Raw genomic sequence first — 23,265 nt, 5'->3', positions numbered from 1 at the left:
GACTTGAGAGCACCTAAAGTACAAAGTTGTCTGGGTATTCCAGTAGCAAGATAGTAATTCCACTTTGCTAATTTGAGAGGTGTCCACAGAGCACAACAGCACATTTCCAGGCACCAAAGTCATAACCTGTCTGCACACAGCAGTATAGTCTTTAGACAGAATACTCTGCTGAGAAATAGGCTTTATCCTCCTGGCTGGTTGGGCTTCTCACTGTACACTGCTTCCCCTTCCTGAGCTAGCCTAATGCCACATTTCACCATACCTACATAACTCCAGCCCTTTCTTTCTAGCTTACAACAACACTAAGAACTGTAAAGTTCAGCTTGGTAACTAAGCAGTGGTTGAGTATTTCATCAGCTTTATGTTATTACTGTTACCCTTTTTAATAGCCCTCTCCATTTTGTACACAACCACCTGCCTAAGAATAGTGAATTAAGGATCATTTCCTATTTTTTTGGGGGATATGGTTGTCAGTTGTATGAATGATTTCTCCCCATATTCATTTGTCTCACTACCCACCTTGAAGACTCAGTATCAACCAGACATTGATCTTTGTAATTTATTGGATTTGGTCAAGCTAAGATCATTTCCTAATGCTCTGTGCTTTATTTGAGAATGAAACTGGACATTACTATATGAGCACATGGCAGAACACATATATTACACAAATCAGAATCCCAAGCCCAGATAAAACAGGATTTAACAAGCAAGTACAGAAAGCTTTGGGGAGTCAAGGAAACCCTCCACATTGTTGTTCTTCATCTATGCCATGTTTCCACTCCAGATAGGACCACCACTGCATTTAATGTTTACTTCATCTGAACAACTTACCTGGGGCAGCTGGTGGGTATCCACCCGCTGGGGGATAGCCTGGGTAACTCATTGCAAAGACCTGCAAAGTATGTGTGACACAGTTATTTTCTGTAATGCTTCACTCATTACACCACACAACACTAAGAGGCAACATGTATGCAATAGCCAGTTACCAAAATTCAGACATAACCTGCACTTTGTTCCAGCTTTTCCCTTAGAAACCTCTTCCCATTTCCTGACTAATAAACAGATAGCTAAGCAGTTGCAGAGTCACTCCTCACACTATTTGTTTTCTCATTTGTTGCAGTTGCTACTTATTGCTTGGTCTATTATGTTGTTAGGGATGTATTACTTGAACTTGTTTCCTTTACTGTGCTATTAAAACCTCCAGAAGTTTCCAGCATATTCAGAACTGTCTTATCAATGAAGAGTAGAAAATCATCTGACAGAGAAGCTACATTTTCAAGTGAGTAACTAAAAGAAGTTGTTAGAAGGCACCTAAATGCAAATATCTGCAGAAGTGCAAGGTCAGAGTAAGAAGCAGAAGGGATACACTTTCATGCTTACAGCATTGCCGTAAAATATGAAGGGTTTACTGATAGGGTAAGATCACTAGAACAAATTGAGTCTCTCAAAATGGATAGTGCCTCTGTCAGCACAGAACTGCACAAAGTCATTACCTGTCCAAAATAGAAGTGGAGGTCAGAAAGGAAGAAGAGCCAAATGAAGGACAAAATTAAAACTGGCTTCCAAAATACAAGGGCCTTATTTTAAACAGAACAGCAACCAGGAAGAATGGTAAAAGTAACTATGAAGAAAAATATCTATAATGACTGTTAACTTTTTGAAGGCTATTTTTAATGACAAGCCACATTCTATTTTTAGAATTGCTGTGTGAATTATCCCATTTCCCCCCCGCCCCCCTTTGCCCTAAAGCACTACCTTTTGCATCTGGCATGTTTTGCTGTGTTTTGGGTTTCAGCTGTGGAATTTTGTTTTAGATTTGGTTTGAGTTGGCAGGGGTGCTGTTCTTGTGAAATTGTTTTCATTTTGCATGATCACATTAAGTTCCCTTTCTGGTTTGCATGGCTCTATTGCATAGCAACTCTGAAATGGAGAAACACCTTTTTTTGTGGTTTTATTTTTCATATGGAAATATAATTAGGAAATCTGCAATTGACTTAAAAACTGTTCGGACTTCATGCTGCAATACTCATTTAAATTTAAAGAGCGAGAAATGAACTAACAGAAACTGCAATGAATAGAGCACACTAAAAGTTATAACCCTACTTTACTTCTGCTCCAGTACGTAGTGCCTAACAGAATAAATAAATAAATACGTGAATGCAGCCTCTCAGCATTAGAAAAGCAATGCCTGCTCTTAGCCATGCAAAGACTGACCCCAAACTCATGAGGCTGAGAAACAAAAAGCAGAACACAGTATTCTCCCTCTGCTGCTGGAAAATGAGGCGGCAGCTTCCTCCCTCCTGGCCCCACCATTGCCAGAGGCTGGAGCTGCGAGTGCTGGGCCCACACTGCCACCTCTGGGCAGAGAGGCCAGCAGAATAAAAATAACATTATAAAAACTCATCACAAGGCAGCCTGGCACACTTCAGAGCCTCTCTCATTCAGAAATGGGCTTGGCGTAATAAAGCATGGAAAAATAAAAAAGAGCAATTATTACCACATCACTCAAAAACCAACCACAGAACCCCCACAATCTAGATTCTTAGCATGCATGATGTCAATGTGTACATTTACAACAGCAAAATTAGTGTCATTTCCTCAGGTAAAATCATAATTATATTTTTAGCTATTTTTTAGCTTTACATAAAAATACAGTAATGACAGGGTACTCAAAAAAATTGTGAAATGCCTTTTTCAATAAAGCTTTAGATAAAAATTTAAGGCAAAGAACCGTTTTCTGTGGTAGAGGGTGAGAAGCAATGGGATAGGTTTTGTTTTTCTTGGCAAGTCTGTTTAATTGCTTTTAATCCCATATAGAACGCTGATTTCAAATTGGAAAAACCCCCAAGATTAAAAGAGCCTTTTGGCTATGAAAGCTGAGGTTGAGGAAAAAAAACCAGCCAACTTCAGCAATCTGAAAAAAATGCTAGTTTCTATATAAAAATGTTCCACTTGCTTCTTTTGAACACTGTATTTATCCAGGGCTTTTCCAAGGGAAAATTTTCCCAGACTGGTTTGATTCCAGGCAAACCAGAGCTGCAAACACACTGACTTTTCATGCTCAGAAACTTCCCTGATCACCACCTTTTCCACAGTGCCTTTGAGCCTCTGTTGGCCAATACTCTAAATTTAGAAATATTAACATAGGAAGTCACCTTTCCCAATCACTCCCTCAACCAAGCCTACATGTCATCTTCTACTCTCATCTTCCACACTTTCTCCTGCTACATCCACAATATTTTACTAAAATTCTTTGTGATGAGCAGCAGTTGCTGCTGATAGCAAAGGGGTGACACAGGCGAGGGAACAGAAGATATGGAAACCCACCCTGCTGTACAAACACTGCGTGGGAGGACACAGGAACAGCAAGGCCTCTGTTTGCTCAGTCAAAAAAAAATGTAGTGCATAAGACAAGGGAAAAATCCAAACAACCAAACCACACATGGAAAGAGGGAGTGCCTTGAAGAAAATAAAGAACAACTACTGTCAAGGTCCTCTCCCCATTCCCAGTATTCAGTCTCAGAGGTCCACCTCAGAACTTTAAATAAAGACCTGAGGTTTTACTCCCACAGTCAACATTGCTATCATGCCTCACACTGCAAGCTATAAACCATTCAGGCCCTTGAGCATTTTTCTGCTGCTTGGCAAAGCTAAGAGGGAACAGGCCTGTTCAGAAAAGATTAAATCTGTGACAGACTTACAACAGGAATCTTGAAAATACACCTCTGTAAGATACAGTACAGAAGGACTACAATTTGAAAAATTTATAACAAAACTACAAATTCCATAACGGCAGAAATAAAGAAGAAAACTTCAAGGCTGCCAGAAAAGTTCTGTTTCAAGGTGCAATAGCAATAAGCTCAGCCACTGCACTCACACCCATTCCTGGAATTTATTTAGTGGTTGCTGTTCAGGCTCCAGCTATGCCATGGTACAATAACTTCAGAACAAAAAAGGACGAAAAACCATAACATTTATTAGTTCAAATTATTTAATTATGCCCATTTCACAGGGATCACTGAGTAAAGTTAAACCCTTGGCCTTGACTCCTCCACAAGGTTAATTACCAGGATATAGCAGACAAAGCAGCCTGAAGCTATAAATTACAGTACCTGCTCTGAGACTGATCCCTGATTGTGAAACCAGCAGAACAGAATTTACCACCTTACAATACGGTGTCGTTTTTCATCAGATATGAGCTCAGGCATCCAGCACTGTGCTTTTCCAAGACAAGGACAAACCACAGTCAGCACTGAACCAGCTAACTGCTATTTACCAGCCTGAGCAAGATTTATCTTGGACTCATGCACTGCAGCATACAAGTTGTTCTCTCCTGTATCAGTTGTAATATTTTTCATCCTGATGGATAAATAGTCTGGAAATTTTATCATTAAGTCTTCTGTGTATGTGACTCCTGTCTAGCTTTCCTTTCACTATAAAAAAAAAAAACTCATTTAGTAGAATGGGTTTACCTTCCAACAAGGCTGAGTTCATGCCAGCCAACACTCAGGAAACCTCTTTTACACAGATCTTATCACTCATTGTTCACCTTTACAAACTTTTAGTGGATTTCATCCAACAATGTATATTTAAAGAGTATTAACACATTATCTACTTCCTACAAAAAAAAAAAAAAAGCTTCCTTAACAAAAAGCCCAAACCAACTCACAGCTGTGAATAGATGGTGTAACAAAAACAAACTCATATATGAAGTTTTTCTAAAAACTATCCATTTGAATTGCTTGCTAGTAGTATGACTCAGGAGCTCTGCCAGTTTTAGTGATCCTTCTAATTCAATATCATAATCTATTTTATTACAGTAAGTAATCTAGCACTTTGACCTGCTGGGGCAAGGGGGTGAGAAAGGTAGCACTTGCAAGCTTCAGCTGAAATTGAACTGAAAACAGATGCCATGTTCAACAAAGAAAAGCTGAGTGGGAAGACACACCCACATAAGCTACAACTGAGCTGTACAAATATTACTAAGAACATTCCTGTAGCCTTTCCAGTGACAGAAGCCCTACGCAGGGCTTCAAAACCCAAATAACTTAGTTGAGCTGCATGGACTTTCAAGATCTATATGCAGCAAAAACATGAGTTAATTCCAAGAGATGAGTTTCATTTTGGATCCCTACTCTGCCCTGATGCAACTTCTTCCTTTTGTGGCACACATCAACACTCTCTTCCAAATATATAAAATATACAGTCAAAATATTTATGACAATACAGATAGACACCTTCCAAACAACAAAACAAGCAAGAAAAAAAATAACAAAACAAATTAAGGTTAACAGATGTTTGAAGAAGTAATGGAATGAAGTTTTTCTATTTCAAACTCGTAACTTGTTACAGAAAATAATTTGTTGCAAAAAAAAAAAAAATTACTATAAATAGTCTGAGCTATGTTCTCTACTGACTCAGTGGGCAAATGGACAAACCTTCACTCACTCCAGGCTATAAGGAATTAGTCATTTTCAGCTGATTAATTCTTTCCAGGAACAGAATTATTCAAGAACCAACTTGGAGTAGTAAAATAGACAAGTATTTCCAAGCAACCATTACCAGGGTACTTGAAAAGAAAGCAAGACTATAGCCTTCAAATCTAGACTGCACTTGAGATCTACAAGCTTTAGTCCTCAAAGCTTACTACTGAGAAGTGTTTTTCCCCCAGAATTCTAACATTTGTAAGATGCATTTATTCTCCTAGCTAACAGAAAACCAAGTCTTTTTAAAACACTGCCAAGCATAGCAAACAACCAGTTATTGTGACTATAGATCACACTGTTTACTAAGTAAGTGCAAATTCCCAAGCTTAAAGTTGTTATCTCTAGCAATAATAAAAGAAATATTCAGCCTGTCTGCTTCAGGCAACTTAAGCATTTAATTCAGAGCAACTTACTAGGCCAAAGTCCAAAATCAGACATGTTTTTCTAGCCAAGGCAGAGGTCTTTGGGGTGCAGAAATTAAATATAGCAAGTATCACTTCACTACATATTGACTATAGTAAAGTTTAGCACAATAAAGAGACCCTCAGAAGCATTAAAACTCATCTGTATCTTTAATATGGAACTGATGTATTTGACAGTTCTTAAGCTCACCAGAAGTTCTAAAAGCCTGAATTGGAAGCCCACCTCTCCTACTGGTAAAGAGTTTCCCAATGAGCTCAAAAAAACCCTCACCCCCCACACTTTGCAGCAAAAGGGAAAAAAAAAAAACAAATAAAACCAACCAAAACGAGAATTCCAGAAGATTTTTAACCTTCCCTTACCAAGTAAGATAGCAAGTTCTCTCTCAAACAGACAGCACATAAGGCAAAAAAGGAGGCCACACTTGGCCATACTTGGTTCCCTGCCTTTGAAGATCTCAAACAAGACCACTGCTACCGAGCAGAGGGCACAGTGACAGGGCACTGCACAGGAACAGCCAGGTAGTGGAGCTGGGTGGGGCTGTGTTTGTTTTATTCAGTTTATTCACAATCTAACGGCTGGCACTGCTCCACATTCAGCATCTGTCACCGCTCAACAGTATGGATATACATACAAACAAAAAACTAGCTGCCAAGCAAGAATCACACAACAATGTGACAGAACTGTCTCTTGGAAGGACACCACTGAGTCCCACAGCTCTGTCCCATAGCTGATTCCAGCTTCACACCATTCAGGATCTAACTTCTTATCAAGATTGTCTAGCGAGTGCTGATAAAATCAGGAACAAGCACAGAGCAACAATAGAAGCAATACAAAATTAATGCCTATTGCTGTTCTTTGGTTTGCTTATCTACTTTACATTCTTCCCAGCTTGGGGAACTGAGTAGAAAATTCAGCATTTGTATCAACCACACCCACTTTCAAATAAACTGGCAGAAGTAAAGGGACAACTCAAGTTTCAAATAGGTGAAAGTGCTGCTCACTGAAGGGTAAATAAGCAGCCTTTTCCTTTCCTTTAAAAAGTCTTTTGCTGCCTTCAAAAGAAACTCAAAACACTGCATGCAGCTAACAAGTCCCTGTCCTTATTTCCAACAGTTTACATAAAACACTTGAAAAATACATACAATAGGAAACATGATTCAAGGTAGTAAACACAAAAGTATGAAATAAACAAAAGAAATAACATTGGTGCCATTACTTAGCTGAATATTTGATGTAATGGAATCCTCCAAGCACAACTTGAAACTGACAGAGAAGTTTCTACAAATTATTATATAGAGGCTTGGCTGAAAAGAAACTTGCAGCTTGTTCAAAAGCCCTACTATTTCTGTTGTCACAATTAAACCATCTGCTGTTTTCAATTACATCACTGCTTCAACTAGGTTTTTTTTAACATATACCTCCATTGCTATCACAGCTCTAGAATTAGGTTGGCTCTATCTTGGCCCTGATTAAAGCAGTGCTATTGAACAGACCCTATGGAAGCTCCATCTTCCAACAAGACTTGCTAGAGGTTTAGCAAACAGCATCTCCCATAATCTTCAAATCAGACAAACTTCTTGGCTTGATTTTTTTTATAGCAGATCAGGTTTTATATTTTAAGTTGTTATCTAACACTATCTCTTTACAATTCTGACTACATAAACACCCCCATGAAATAGCTGCATCCCACTGCTGGTTTTGTTACATTTGTAGTGATTTTGACATTTCACAGAGTTCTCAGTCTAACAATCCAAAACTTCTGGGGACTACAAATAATGAGCTAAAGTGGCGACAAATCATATGAATGAATGTGCTGGCTACTCCAGAAATTTTAAGTCTAGACAGACATTTTGGCCTCTGACCTTATACTATGGTCAGGCAAGAGAAAGGAACAAAAATACCATAAATATTGTTGACATAAAATCATTAGGCACTCAGCAGAAATGTACTGGGGACAGGGTTACAGGCAAACACGCAAGCAATACTCAGTTCAAGTTATCGGCTGCATCAGTGGGAGGAGAGTGGTCCACATGACTCTTACAGCAACTCAAAATACAGGAAATTATAGAAATAGCCAAGCTATGGGGAAAGGGTTCATACACTCAGGCTTTACAGCAACCATACACTTGCACTGGGTTTGTATTGTTTCTGACGTTACCCTGGGTGTTCCAGCAAAGCACTGACTCACTCCACAGAAAATAACTGTATGCTGGGGGAGGTATCAGGGAATGAACCTCCCACACCGACAGCAGCCGGGCTCTCAGGGGCATAATCCCCATAATCAGCTCCTTCATCGAAACACACCGCAGCAGCACTTCTCCTCTCTGGCCGGTCTGCTTTCCCTCCACACCTCCTGCCCCAGCGCCATCTGTCCCCGTCCTAGGCTGAGATGCCTCCCGTGCTTCTGCCACTCCCTTCAGAACGTTACTTCTCGACAGCTCCTCCTTAACAGGAAGAAGCTTCCAGGAACTACTATAAATATATTTTAAAAGAAAAATATATTCCACAGAAGTACTCCCTTACTGCCCTTACAGTAGTACTCCCTTACAGAAACAAGAGGAGGACAAGAAGGAACTGCTTTTCTGAATATGGAGATATTTGCGCTGTGTTCTGTCACACATATAACTACAGCATAGCAAGAGCTTGAACAGTTTCCGTTTTAAGACAACTGAAACGGTTTGAAGACACTTAATTGTCTTAAAGACATTCGAAGTACATATGGTATAAGAAGATATAAAGTATAGTACGAGCAGTTTAGAGAAAGAGGCCTTCAGGGGGAGTAAAAAAGCACTGCGTAATGGCCAGCCTACCATCTTAGGCTGCCTTCTCCTGACAACTGTACACACCAAAATTATAAACTCAAGATAAACTACGGACACAGGCAAAGGGCCGAACTGCAGCTACAACACCAAAACATGCCCTCTGTTCTGAAAGCACATTTCCCCAGGAAGCAGGCGTTGCTTCCTCCCAGCGGCGGAGCTGCCGCAAGCCCCGAGCTCGCGCGGCCAGCCCTTGAGCCGCTGCCTGTCACCCTGCGAGCTCCGGCCGCCCCAGGATCCCGTCCCGGCGGGGACACGGGCCCGGCCCACAGTCCCACAGCCCCGGCCCGGTCCTGCCGCACCGGACGGCCCCGGCCCCTCGCCCCGGTCCCGTCCCACCGCGGGGTCGCGCCTACCGAAGATCCTGGGAGCCGCTGCTACCACCGCCCGTCCCAGGTGCAGCCGGCGCTGCAGGGCGGTGCCGGGGAGCGGCAGGAGGAGGAGGAGCCGCTGCGGCCCCAGCTCACTCTGCCCGCCCCGCCGCGGCCTCCGTGCGAGGGAGGGCCGGGACCGGCCGGTGAAAAACCTGCCGGGAGCTGCGGGGCGTGGTGAGCCCCGGCAGGGCAGGTCCCGCACCGGCCCCCGGGGCGGATAGACAGCCCCGCACCGGCCCCCGGGGAGGGACAGACAGCCCCGCACCGGCCGCAGGTAGAAACCGCACAGCAGGTTTGAGCAAGAGGCGGGGTTTGGGCCTCCAGCGAGAGGCCCATAGTATAAACACAAACCCAGGGTAGGAAAGGTGACTCCGCCCGCCACGAGGGCAGCCCGGGCATTCCCCAGGAGCGCAGCCTCGCCCGGGGCACCGGGTGACCTGGACACGACAAAACCAAATCCTGGGTCAAGGCAAGGTTGTAAACCTTCAGCACAACGTCGGATTTAAACCCCAAACCACCCCTGACTGTTCTCACCAGGAATTTCAGAAAACATGCTTTCCAAACACGGTGGTACAGAAACACCCCCCCCCCCCCATTTTGTATAAAACATACTTTTCCTTAAGTAAAATTCCACAAAAAATCAAGAGGAAGGAGACTGATGGTGTCGACCTTTTCTAGTACAAGCAGTAATAGTTAAAGGCGTCAATAAACTTTTTTCCCCCTACATGCATTCTTTAAAGATGAGTGAAGTTGCTCACATGGAAGCATTTAGAGAGAGAAAACCAAGATAATAAAAACGGAAAATAAAAAGAGCTAACATTTTCCAATTATATTTCTTTTGCCAAGACACTAATCAGAATAGCAAACACAGCATTATCTAACTGAATCACAGCATTATACAAGTTGGGTGGGGAATGAACTTGACTTTGCAGCTGGGAATTTTGTGAACAGGCTCCAGAACTTCTTTTCCACCACTTGCTTCTCTAATATGTGTGCTTTGTAACAGGCAATTTCATTTAGAATGAAACTAATCTGGATAGATGTGTTCACACTTCTTAAAGCATCCTGTTCAACCACCAATAGCTTTCAGAGGAGGACCTGGGCTTTTTCTCCTCCATACAACTTTCACATACCACAATGGCCAATCATCAAACTACAGCAGCTGTGATTGAACTAAAGAAAAGAAATTGCCATTTTTCCCTCTCCCTCATCAAAAATTTAATTGGTACTGTAGAGGCCAAGGCTGCACTCGTGGGAAACAGCTACATTTAAAGTAGTCTAAAGCAGGTGAATAGCTATATTTGAATATAAGAACATCTGTGGTGGTTTAACCCCAGCCAGCAGCCAAGCCCCACACAGCCTCTCTTCCTCCCTGGCCAGTAAGATAGGAAGAGAATGAGAGAAGTAAAAGCCAGAAAATTTGTGTGTTGACATAAAGACAGTCCAATAGGAAAAGCAAAAGCCATGCACACAGGCAAAGAAAAAGCAATTAATTCTCCACTTTCCATGGGCAGGCAGATATTCAATCATTTCCAGGACAAGAAGATTCTACTACACATAACAGTTACTTGGAAAGATAAATGCCATCACTCCAAATGCCCCCCCTGCTATCATAGACTGAGCACAATGTCATATGGGCTGGAATATCCCTTGGGGTCAGCTGTGTCCCTGCCCAACTTTTTGTGCTCCCCCAGACTCCTCACTGGTGGGGTGAGAAGCAGAAAGGCCTCAGCTCTGTACAAGCCCTGCTCAGCAATAACAAAAACATCTCTCTATTATCACCTCTGTCTTCAGCACAAATCCAAAACATAGCCCCCACTAGCCACTGTGAAGAAGATAAACTCCATCTCAGACAAAACCAGCACATTAGCTTATTGTGGTTTAGCACAAATTATAAATTAAGATACCTTAAGCTTCACTGGTAAAGACATTTTTCATTAATAGGCAAAGCTAAACATCAACACAGGTTCTGATGCAGAGTGTATCCTGATGTTCACTGTGCAAGCAGATGGAGAAATGGAGATGTGCCCAGAGCAGCTCAGGTGGAAAGAAGGCCAGGCATCTTTGTGCTCTGAGTCTGCTGGTATTGCTTCTCTTGGGAGTTAAACCCCTCTCACCTGTGCCAGCCAAAAGGGGCCACATTAGCTCCAACACAAGAGTTCTGTTAACCAGAGTAGCTTTGAAACAGGTTAGGAGCCATTCAGTGGAGCTGCTGCTCCCATCAGATAAGGACACAGCAACTTCTACAAAGCATTATTTCTTCCAGCAGCATTTGAAAAAAACCAAACTCCTATTTCTACAACTTTAGTACTGCTATTTTTTCATGTAGAAAAGCCCTTTGAGTATCAATGCCTAGGCTGGAGGGGGTGTATGAGGAAGCTTGTACTGCTGCAACCAGCCTGGTATTCATTCCAGACCAGGTTGTGCTCACTTTCAAGTCAATTGCAATCCTCCATGGGTTTAACCAAGGTCTAGATTTGGCTTACTTCTATGAATCCCTCTATTTATCCAGGCTCAGTGACTGGAAGTCTCACACCTTTGATGCTCCATTCATAAACAGAAAACTGGACTAGCTATGGCAGCATATGGAATATTCTTCTGACAAAGAAATCATTGTATGGAAACCTCACTACCTGCCATTTTCAGACAGTCAGGGACTGAGACATTTGCTTAACATACTTTATTTCTGGAAGTTTTTCCACAGGAATGATAACTTCTGAGCCCATGCTTTTTGGGATCTCTGGCTGGAGTAAAACATTTTTCCTGCAAAAACTGCTACAGATAGCATATGTACTTGTCAGCATCTACTTAAAGTTCCAGGAGTTTTAATATCTTTTTATTTACCAACTCCTTGGGTTTTAATACTTAAGCTGGTATTTACCCAGGCTAGAACCCCAAAGAACCATGTGCTGTGCAATTGAACAGAGGTTTACTTTTACTCATATTAAAAAAACTGTCATTCTGTATTGGCATTTCAAACCAAATTCATATAGACAGTGATCCCACAGTCAGAAATGAGGCAGAAACTAGAATCCTTGGTGTTGGGACAGTGGGAGTTTGCCTGTCATCTCAAGCATAGTCCCACTGCTTTCTGACATTGTGCCAATACTGACCCAGCACCAATTGAAACAGAGAAACCTTTGTGGGAGAAACCACAAAAATCACAGCAGCATTTCCTGCAAGCAATGCATTTTCCTAGTGATCCTTCCAAGCTTACAAGCTCCAGCCTGGTGCTTTTCCAAGTGGATTTGTGCCATTATAACACACAGACCAGAACTGAGTGGTGGAAACTAGTACAACAAAACATCCACACTCCTGATTTCACAGGTACTATCCTTCTTCATTTTACAGCATTTCATTTCTATCACTAAAATATTGCATTGTTGAAAACTCAAAAAGAAAAACCTTGGGTGTTTACACAGTAAAAGCCAGCAGAAAATAATAGAGAAAGCATAAAATCTCTAAGTATTATAACAGTCTTTCAGACAGTCTAGGACCCTGGAGTACCAGTCAGCGTAAGGTACATTTTTGGGAGTTCTAGCCTGGAACCCAAATGGTCCAGGTTGCCCCAGAAGTTTCCTGCATGAACTCGATCAGGTTCAGATATCTGAAGGTGCACATACATACAGCCTACATTCATTTTGAGCCCTAAGGAGCTGATATACATCATCTGTAACTCACTCTCTTATGAGAAAGGACATTCTCTCACAGTCATGCTGAGTTGTAATTCACTTTTTTTACAGTCCTATTGATTGATGGAGATTTTAGAAAGACATTTGCCTGAATCCTTTCACTCTGCTTTAGCCACAAGACATTTATCTTCCCTCCTCATTTTTTTACTGCTCCTGAGCATTCTGTAGATTTTATACTTACTGGTTTTTTTGCACATGGTTTCTAACTCCATCAGCTTCCAACTCTATGCACCTGCTTTCCTTCTTCTTTATAACTGGGCCTTCAGTTAAACCAGATCCCTGCAAGACAATATCATGCATTGGGATTTTCTTCCCCTGCTTGTTCCTCCACAGGTTCTTTGTATATGCCAGCATATCAGACTTGAAGATAACAAGCATTTGATGATAACAGCACTATGCTCAATCTGTGTTACACTCCTGAGAAAGTTTTACTGCTTAAAATCCATTGCTTGGAGGCAGGCTTAGCTGAAATGACCTCTGCACTCCAGCTTAGTTTCCTCAGTGCATTTTTGTTGCAACAGGAGACTGCAATGTTTAATGTCTGCTCTGCCACTAGTCTGGAATAAAGGTAATACCGCCTAGGCCTCAACTTGCTGTACGCTGAGGAATGCAACACTACAGCCATTTCATAACTGGGCCAGAACTTGTGATGGACTGTACAAACTATGTTATCAAACTATCTGCCTTAGACCTGGGTAGGTCTCAACCATAAAAAAAAAAAATTAAAATAATTTTCTTGCCTATATCTCACATTTTCCCCCAAACCATCACACTGTAAGCTTTGATCTGCGAGGCTGTCAATCTGAACATCTTCCATTGCTACTGAAAGCACTCAAATTAAGTTAAGAGTGAATTGGAGTGTTGAGCATGCATCTGTATGTAAACCATTACTCTTCACATGCAGTAGAGTATAGCCTTGAAATAAACATTTTCATCAAGGAATGACAGATGGAAGTGTTTTCATTTCCATTTTGTATTAACAGAAACTTCTCATTAAACTCTTGAAATGTTACAGTTGGATAGCTATGTGTTTTCCTGCTTGGTGGAAAACTGACTTTGTGGGCTTTGTGGGCTGACACTTGACCACCTGCACTCATAGAAGTCACTAGTCTACCCCTTTATTGATCACGTTTTCTACCATTTGTTTAGATTTTCTGCTTTGCATTGTGTCTTGTGTAAAATTGAATTCTGAACCCCAATCAACATTTAACTCTAAGGAACAGAGTTAGCCAACAGGAAAAGGAACTCACAGAAACAGATGAACACACACTTCACTTACAGAGTTTAAGCTCCCAGTATAGGGAAATAGATAAATATCTGCTAGTATTTTTAAGTACTGCTGAATGCAGTTCAGTTGATTGAATGGGAACCCCATCTGAATGCATTCTGAATGAGCCATTCATCCCTATGTGTCAGCTGTGGCAATTTGTAATACCATTGTGAGCTGATTGCATCATCACTGTAAATGACGTTTCAGCCACACAAAGTTTCTGGGTGGAACTTAATATGATGCAAACACAAATACCTACCTATTTTTTGCCCCTCCAGGAAGTAGAGAGCAAAGCAACTCGGCCATTCAGCAGTATCAAAGCATTTTCAAGCTATGAATAGAAGTCATTATTGTAGGGTTAAGCAAAAACTTTTGTTAAAGAGTGATTTAACAATGATGATTAAACAGCTACTAAACAATGACAACAAGGTGGTCAAACAGTCTATTACTTACCAATTATTACTTGTAATAATTAAGCTAGCTTGTGTAGAGGATGCTTTAGATTTAACATCAAGTGTCACTTACCTTGCTGTAGATTTCAGATGCCAGGCAAGGGATCTCTTGGTCTTGAGGAATGGCCTTGGGAGGCACCCCTGCTCAAGGGGACATCACCACTGTGCAGCCACTGCCACTTGGACTGTACCTGTGGTGTAAAGCGATTGGCTTGTAGTCAAACTCCTCTCTGGTGGCAGCCACAGAAGTTTCAGATATGTCTGGTCTCAGTTCAGGCTGGTCCTCTTAATTCCCAGTAAGACCCAAATTCTTTAGGTGAGGAGCTATAGCTTAGCATAATTCCTCAAGGTTTGCACAGCAGAGCTGGCTCCAGCCAAACCCATTTGCTGGTGATGCCAACAAATGGTGTACCACTGACTCAGAGCAGGTGTGCCCATTACACCATAAAGTTTGAGAAAGGATTTGAGAAACAAAGATCTCAATTCTTCTACTCCTTCACTTCTGATGTAACTGTTCATACTTCTGTCTCACAGCAATGCTTCTGTTGTACTCCTAATAGAAAAAGGTGGGATTTGGAGTCACTCACAAAGCTCCATTTAGCCTTGATTCTGGTTTGACACCTTTTAGCTCCTCCCATCAGGTCATGAACTCACAGCTTTTTACCTTTACTGTCCTATTCATTAGAACTGAACCCTCTCATTTATCTTCTGTTCTGCTCTCCTCACCTTTAAATCCTATGTCAGAATACACATATTGAACTATTCTTCTTTTCCTTCATCTGCTATATGCCCCTCTTTCATATTTGTGTGGTAATTCTGTGAACAAAGGAGTGCCTATAGCTTATATGTGTATTAAATACATCAAAACAGTCATGGAGCTGAAAATACAGCTACTCAGTAAACATCAACATCTGGGTAATTTTAGCTGACTATAGGCCTAGTAGGTGGCTTTAGCCTGTTCATTTTCCAAATTCCGTTCCTTAACACTGGAAATAAATACCATTAATCAATCCTCAGTGTGATGATAAAAACTAAGAGGGCTACATAAATATCCTACATGTACAAGACTTCTCTGTAACTATTAGTCAGAATTGAAAGGCTTAATAAAAAATTCTCAAGACCACAAAAAAACCAGTTCAAACTGCAGTTAAAAGTGTAGCTTTTCAGAGGTTCTGATCATTAATACCTGTGGGGGTCATCTGTGCACAGCGAGGTGTTTGGGGCTTCTTCACCTCACTAATGGTATGGGTCAGCACTTCCTCAAACCATGCCTCCTGCTGTGGCAAAACAGTTCTTTGGGACAGAACTCTTGGACACCATACACCAAGTCTCATACAGAGAAGCAGCATAATCTTCCCATGACTCAGCCCTGACTCACCAGGAGCCTTTTCCACATTTAAGGAAAACCATGTCATTCAAGCCATCTTTAGCACAGATGACCTTTTAAGCAAGATTGCTCAAAATATTTCGCAACTATTAAGAAAAGCAAGCACTGAAAGTTTGCCTTTCATCGGTGTCACAGTGCAGCCTTGCTTGCAGGTAAAAACCCTAACCACAGACTAGGGATCAGATCCTGAGAGAGCTGGACAACACAGTATTTAACTGAAACTGAATAGAGTCAGATTTGTGCTCTTGGTATTGGCAGCAACCAGGCAGCATTTGTGTAAAAGGAAGAAGGCAAATTTAGAGCTAAGTAAGCGTTTTTCCAACAAGTATTGCCCACCCAGCTGAACTGGGAATCAGCACATGCTCCTTTGCTTGCCTTCCAGTTGCAGGGAGCAGCAGTCTCCTGGTTGTGGGAGTGCACAGCAGCGCAGCCCCGGGTGGCCTCGTGGCACAGGTCCCCGCAGCTCTGCAAAACACAGGCTCCACCGCCATGGTCACCCCCCCTGGCCAAGGAAATCTCTTTTCTTTCTCCAGCTCCCTCCGTCCTAGGTGATTACAGCTGGCCTCAAATGCTTTTTGGTTTGCTTTTGGTTTTTCGTTTTGTACCTCTTATCCTTATTTTGAACACGGCAAACCGCCTTTGATTGAAGTGTTAAGGAAGGGAGCCTCATTGCATTCTGAACTAGACTTTCATATTCATATTTAGAAGTAATAAAAAGAAAGAAATTGTTGTTTTCTATAAAGCAGTTGCTGTCAGCAAAGCCCATTATCTGAGCTGGCTCAAAGCACAAAGGAATGACAGCTCATTGCTAACATTTGATTCAGAGTTTCAGTCTATTTTAAAACATTCTATGATGAGTCAGAGCCCTCTCCTAAAATATGGAAAAGCATTTTTCTTTTCTTAAAATAGTTGAACTATTTCACCTGAGAAATACTTAACACCCATAAATATGAGCCGCTGATATTCCTGCTTCCTTCAATTTTAATTTGCTTATACAGCAGAGAACACAAAAATGATGCTCACATGTAAATAGACCAGAATAATTAAAGTCTGAGTTTACAGTTCAGCTGCAGATTGTGGCTAGTTAGTTTTGTTTATTGAAGCACAGCATCATCAATCAAATTGCAGAGATTTCACAAAATTCAAGTATCCCAGGAAGATACAAGCACGCAGTAATTCTCATTCTCTCTGTTACCCATAGATTTGCCAACAGAGGGAGTCCTCTTACTGTCTACCAAAGCTTTGCTGGAGTGACGGTGCCCCTGCTGAGCAGCTTTCATTGCACTAATAGCAAGGATGAAAAAGGTTTGCAAAACAGTCACCTCGGGGTATTTAGCAAATCAAAACATGGGGTAATATCAGACATCCAATCACTAGAAGTGCACTGGAGGATTCAAGCGGTCGTTTGTGTTATTACAGCAATTATAACTATGGGCAGAGCTATGAAATATCTATGAGAGTAATTACTCTTAAATACATTGAGAAGAATTATGCCAGATAAACACATAGTTCCCTTATGTCTGCAAATCAATGTTTAACTGTAAAACTCCTTTGAGTTCTTTCCTGTTGTTACAGTCATAGCTTATGAAACAGCAACTATTCAGGCTGTGGTTTGGAGAAAAAAATTAATTAAAAAGAAACCAAAACAAACCAAAACATCCCCTCCATTCCCCCTCAAACAAACAAACAAAAAAAACCAAAAAAAACCCAAACCAAACAAACCCCAAGACTTTCTTCTACATTGTGATTTCCTTAAAGGATCATATAATTTTAATCCAAACCAAGCTAACTTGTATACAGTAAGACCTTCAGAACTTCATTTCCTTTTCATCACAGAATAAACCAAACTTTCTTATGAACTATGAAAATATTAATATAGTATTTTATAGTCACTGTTTGGATCCTTATGGTTTCTGCTGCTTAGCCCTTACTTGAAGTGGGCAGTTCCCTTATGACTTGATGAAAGGATTTCAACAGCTGATGTGATAATGACATGCATCATGTTCCAGATTAGCTTGGACACAGCATTTCAGTGCATTTAAGGGAAAATTTTTAAAAGGCAGAAACAGCATTATACTTATTACATCAAAGTAAACACCTCACAACTACAATGTATTGCCAGAGCTAACAGTTTTGTGAAATATTAAGTAACCAAACCAAGAACTGAGCAGCAATCAGGTCTGGTGATTTCCTAGCAGTAGCATAAGGACAAAAATATGAGGTTACAATCACATCTGTGTGACAGTAGCTCCTTCCTTCTCACAGAAATTGCCATTTTTACAGTAGTCAAGACTAAAGTGCTCATGAAGCACTCCTAAACCTGTGGGTTTTCTCAGCCTGATATATACCAGCGAGTCTTTCAGAAAAATAAAAACACAAAACCAGTATTACCTTCATCTGTTCCATCCCCTTTCATCCTTTTACTGGGACCTGGATTTACACTGAGATTCCAGCAGCAGTCCTAATCTCAACCAATTATCTTATAAAAGAAGTTCAGGATCAGTAAATCAGTGCCAAGAAAATTCAGAACTGCACCTAAATTGAAACCAATTATTGATGGGAGTAAAATTGAGATTTTTTTATTCTTCATTTTCAGATGAGTAAAGTTCTTTGTTTTCTACTTCTTTTAACACGGCAAACAGATCAGCTTTGCAAGTTTTGGACGTCTGGCCATTTTAGATAAACATTCCAACCTTTTAAGTGTTTACAGACTAAACTGTAGAGCTAAATGTTTATGTTGCACTGAATAACTTCAGCTTTGTATTTAACAGAAAGACTGCTAAAGTAATATTGTTTCAATCAGTAGGTGAAGACACATGCTACTGAAATAACCAAAATTTTAAAGAAAGATATTAATACTAGTCTGACCACAAATATTTAATACATCTCTATGTAGTAGGCTTTATAGTTGGAATATATAAAACTGCCACAGTTTACAGGGTTTCTAATTTTAAAACTATTCCCAGACCCTTCAAAAACAATTATTGTAGCCGTTAGCTTCTAAAACTAGAATGTAGCTGTTCGGGTTTCAAATAGTATGTTCCTTCCCTAATTCTAGTTTAATATGAAATAAATCTTGGCCATGTATTTCAAGGAACACAGCCTCAGTTATTGCTCAGAACAGGGTTTGGATCCTGTTATTGTACCTTTGCAGGGCAAGAGTTTACCCTGACACATGCAAAACTACATAGAGCAGAGAACTGGTCTGGTCCAGAATAGAGAATTTCTGGACCAAAATATCTGTTCTCAATCAGATCTTAGTTTTTAAATAACGATCTAGCTGTTGCTGCCAAGATTAATTTGAATCATGTCTCCCTCTTCTTGCCATTTACATTTTGCTTACTCTTTGGGGAAAGCAACAATATCTAATAGTGTGTAAATCTGAAAGTATATAATTCACTCCAAAATACCACTTTGCTTGCAAAATGAAAACAAGCTGGGGCACAATATTGCTTCTAAGAAAAAGGAAAACAAGATGAAGAGAGTTGCAGTGGCATCAGCTTGCAGGCTGTGTTATTCATTGCTCAGCTGCTCATGTAGAGACTTTCCACGTTAAAACAACACAATGACGAGGATATTTCTTAACTTCTGTGGTTAACTTGTATGTTTCCATTTGACTGTGAGTTTGGGCTGGATGTGTTTTCCACAAGGTCAGAAGAGTTTGCCCTGGATGGGCTCCTCTGGGGATCATACCATTACACGTTTCCTGTTTTGCTCATGACAACACAGTGAGCTTTTTCAAAGACACAAGCTGAATGTGTAAGCCTTCTGAGCAGAGTTACTACTGTACTATTGCAAGACTAAGTCAGGAAAAGGAAAAAACTCTTGACTAAAACTTTTCCCATCTTTCTATTCAGTCCTTCAGAACCTCAGTTCAAGCCCATTGCTCAAACAAGTTGAATTCAAAGAGCAACCACCTCAGGCTTTAACCTGGGTTTTCAAATCCCTCAGTGTAAAGTAATCAAATATTGCATTTATGTTTTATGTTTTTTGTCTTTTGTCCATGGCTTAGGCAAGTCAGTTTTCACTGGGTGAAAGTAGTTGCTTCTCAAGCCTGGTAAGGTGAAGTTACCTGAGACTCAGAACAGATACACCCTTTCCAATGAACCCAGAGGTAATCAGGCAGCAGTTCCTGAACCAACTGATAAAAACTGGCATCACTACTCCTTTGTCACAGACTACTTCACCTATGCTTAAAAAAGCTCCTTACCCCAATTTTCTCAAAGTTCCAAGTTATTTAGAAGTTGAACCATGTCAAGTGATTTACAGTACTCATGCTATACTGAAGATATATTTAGTGTTTTCAAAGGAACTAAAATCTGCAAGAGTTTTCTGTTAATATGTTATATTGTAAAAAGATCTTTTTAAAGACATGGCAACAGTAAAAGCATGGAAATTACAAAGGGAAGTGTAAAGGAAATTATTATCAAGAAACACTTTGGGGTTTTCTTAATCAGTTCAAGTGGACATGCATATAGACACCCACTTGAAAGTCCTGGTGATGATCTGCAAAACTGAGGAGAATGCTGTAATTTTAAGATGGTTTATATCAGCTAAGTATCACTGAAATTATACCTGAAGACTTGAAATAGATCTCACTTTTTCCTAGACTGCTGGAAACACTGTTCAAACCAGAACATTGCATCCCTCATGCACATTTCTACTGCTGTCTGGCCATAGAGCATCTTTGGAGCATCTCAAAGATACGAAAGAAATTGTCTGAAATGGCCAGGTTTGTCCTGACGTGATCTTGAAGTAATGCCAGTCTCCATATAGGAAAAAAAAATAAAAAGGAGCACTTTTGACTAATTTATAGAATCAGATAATCCCCAAAATTGGGACTGTTATTCATAGTTCACAAAACTTTCCTGTGAGAAAGTGCTTGCAGTATGTGGGACAGAACAGCAGGAGGGGATCAAGCCAGCCTTCGATTTTGGGAGCTTCAGGCAGCAGGGGATACCAGGACTGAGATGGAGGCTGCCATGTCCTCCCTCCCCTCTGGTGATTTCTGCATTATCATCACCCCAAAGGAAGCTCTGCCTTGGGGGAACTGGCTTGCCTGCTCCTGCAATCAGGAATGGAAAGCATTGGCAAAGATGAGCCAGAAAGAGTGCATGTACTGCAGGATATTAGTATCTAAACTTAGCATTTGGGAAAACAATTCAGAGGGAAAAAAAAAATCAAGAAAACACATAGAAGCATTGTCATTCCTTTCTGGTGTTTCCAAGGATCCTGGCAACACAGCATTTCCTCAATAAGCCAGCAGCCTGCTCCAGCTACAAAGATGGACCACCTCACTTCACACACAGTGAAAAACAGGTATAGAGAACAATCTGGTGCCTGCTTGAGTCCCCCAGAGTGAGATCTGTGGAGGCACATCCATAAACAGTGTTCAGGGGCTGCTTGCATGAAATTCAGTACAGGACTGGAGCTAAATTCTCTGTTCTGTCAGCTGTTGGTAGCGTGCAAGACCCCAGCTAGTGAGCTCAGATCAAGCCTCAACAGGCACATGCTCACCTCTTAAAATAGTACAGTCTGGCAATAGATTGTAAAAAGGCAAAAATACTCATGCTATAAAACCTAATTACTGTTGCAGCCCATGTCGTGGCCTGCCATTGCACACCATGCATAGTGAAGGAAGGGTTTTATCCAGGACTCTGACAGCTCAGCATGGTGACTTTTCACCCCTGGAGTACCCTGAAAAAGTATATCAAAGGAGAGATTGCTATCTATTTTCCTATAATGAAGTAGTTTTGAAGGAGTGAGATTACAGATGCTAAAAATGGGGAGCACATACCATTGATTCATCATTCATTGTGTTCCATACCTAAACAAATCTGATCTCAACTGAGCATTTATACCAAATTACTCTCTCTGTGAAAAAAAATATTCCACGACCTTCATCTTTGCAGTCTCATAGTGTTCACCATCAACAGAGTAGAAGAATTTCTCTTTCCTGACTACAACCTGATAGTCTCTGTTTTGCACCTGTTTAATAATTCACTTCACTCTCCAATGTTGGAGTTCACCAAGTATTTGCTGGCATTTACCTTGAATTTGCTGCAGGAGGACTTCTGTTCTTTGAGGGTTTGAAGAAAATGACATTCCCTATTCATGCCTCTACTAATGTACTATATGAAGTGCTAGCTCTGCACATATTTTCTAGTCTGTTCATGTTTTCCAAATATAATAACTGGGTCCTGACTATCAATAAAATGGCCAGTTTTGATCACCACCTTCTGCACCTACAACCCCAAGCTTTCATCATATGTATTTCCTCGCCAGAACATTGAACAATTTATCTCTTATTCAGGGATTGCATTTCCACAGTTATTTCTCAGCCCATTCTAATATTTACAGTTTCTCTAAATCTGGTACTATATGAATATTTTATTAATATGCTGCTTCTATTTTCTTTTATGATAGGCTCATGATGTTCTTTCAATGAATGTATTTAAATCAGTAGTTCACCTATGTACATGAGAGCAAAAAAAAAAAAGATTAAGCATTTGTTCAGTGTTATCTCCCACTATGCCTTGCATTTGCAATCTACTGCTTCCAACCCTGAGTTCAAGTCTAAATTTATTATCAATTAAAATAAAACTTTAAAATTTGTTTGAATCTTATCAATTCAAACTCTACAGTCCTAATTTTGGAAACTGAAGAAACAGTTTACTTACCATCTCTGTCAGATTAGACTCTTACTTCTACCTCTATCGCCAGAAATAGAAGAACTGAGCAACTTCATTTTTAAAATCCTTTTCCTAGGATTTGGGGAATGGTGGGGGAAGGCTTTAATAGTGCAGCCACTTTATCAGATACAAGTTATTAACAGGAATTACTTACCTTCATATATATATATATATATATATATATATATGTGTGTGTGTGTGTGTGTGCGTGTGTATATATATTTGTATAGGTATATACACATCACAGTTGAGACACCCACAGCATATCACCACACAGTACCAGAAAGCTTTAAGCACTCACCCTTACAGATTAACACCTTGCCCCATCAGAAGAACTCAGGTGTCTGCCCCTCCAGTTCTTCAGCCCAGCCTTTTATCCCCTCATGCTGATGCACTGCCCCTGTGTGCCCTCTGCTCCCTTTGGTGGTTGGTCAGTGCCCCTGGGCACTCCAGGGCTCATCAGCTCCAATGGGATTCACCTGCTGCTCCCAGCTGTGCCCATTGGGGATGAGGCTCAGCCCAGCCCCACCCCAATTAACACAAACTGTGCACCTACACTTTCATATTAGCTACAGTGTCCAAGAGATTGACATGAGCAAATCTCATAAAATCTAAGCTGAATTGCATGAATGAGAGAACTTCTTCAGAATATTCCACAAAACAGTGCCTG

At 40.8% G+C, this 23,265-nt stretch overlaps 1 protein-coding gene across 4 annotated transcripts in view; it reads right to left on the bottom strand.

The window, feature by feature from the left end:
- The window catches only part of ANXA11 (annexin A11), a 34,244-nt gene extending 11,253 nt beyond the window's left edge, over positions 1–22,991 (bottom strand). The window contains exons 1-5 of one of the 4 annotated variants that reach the window (XM_064717300.1): positions 22,897–22,991; positions 14,590–14,707; positions 14,324–14,395; positions 12,976–13,073; positions 832–892 (exon numbers count right to left, since the gene is read on the bottom strand). In XM_064717300.1, coding sequence (XP_064573370.1) covers positions 832–883 — 52 coding nt within the window. In that variant the 5' untranslated portion in view covers positions 884–892; positions 12,976–13,073; positions 14,324–14,395; positions 14,590–14,707; positions 22,897–22,991. Of the gene's footprint in view, positions 1–831; positions 893–1,755; positions 1,775–9,084; positions 9,374–12,975; positions 13,074–14,323; positions 14,396–14,589; positions 14,708–22,896 lie in introns of those variants that run through there. The other 3 variants (XR_010440875.1, XM_064717299.1, XM_064717298.1) reach the window with 3 other exon arrangements.
- Positions 22,992–23,265: the final 274 nt, after the last annotated feature.

The sequence above is a fragment of the Zonotrichia leucophrys genome, chromosome 6 (assembly GCF_028769735.1).
Source record: "Zonotrichia leucophrys gambelii isolate GWCS_2022_RI chromosome 6, RI_Zleu_2.0, whole genome shotgun sequence".
Classification (NCBI taxonomy): domain Eukaryota; kingdom Metazoa; phylum Chordata; class Aves; order Passeriformes; family Passerellidae; genus Zonotrichia; species Zonotrichia leucophrys.
The sequence above is the reverse complement of the archived record's forward strand: the minus strand, read 5'-3'. Positions and strand labels throughout refer to the sequence as shown.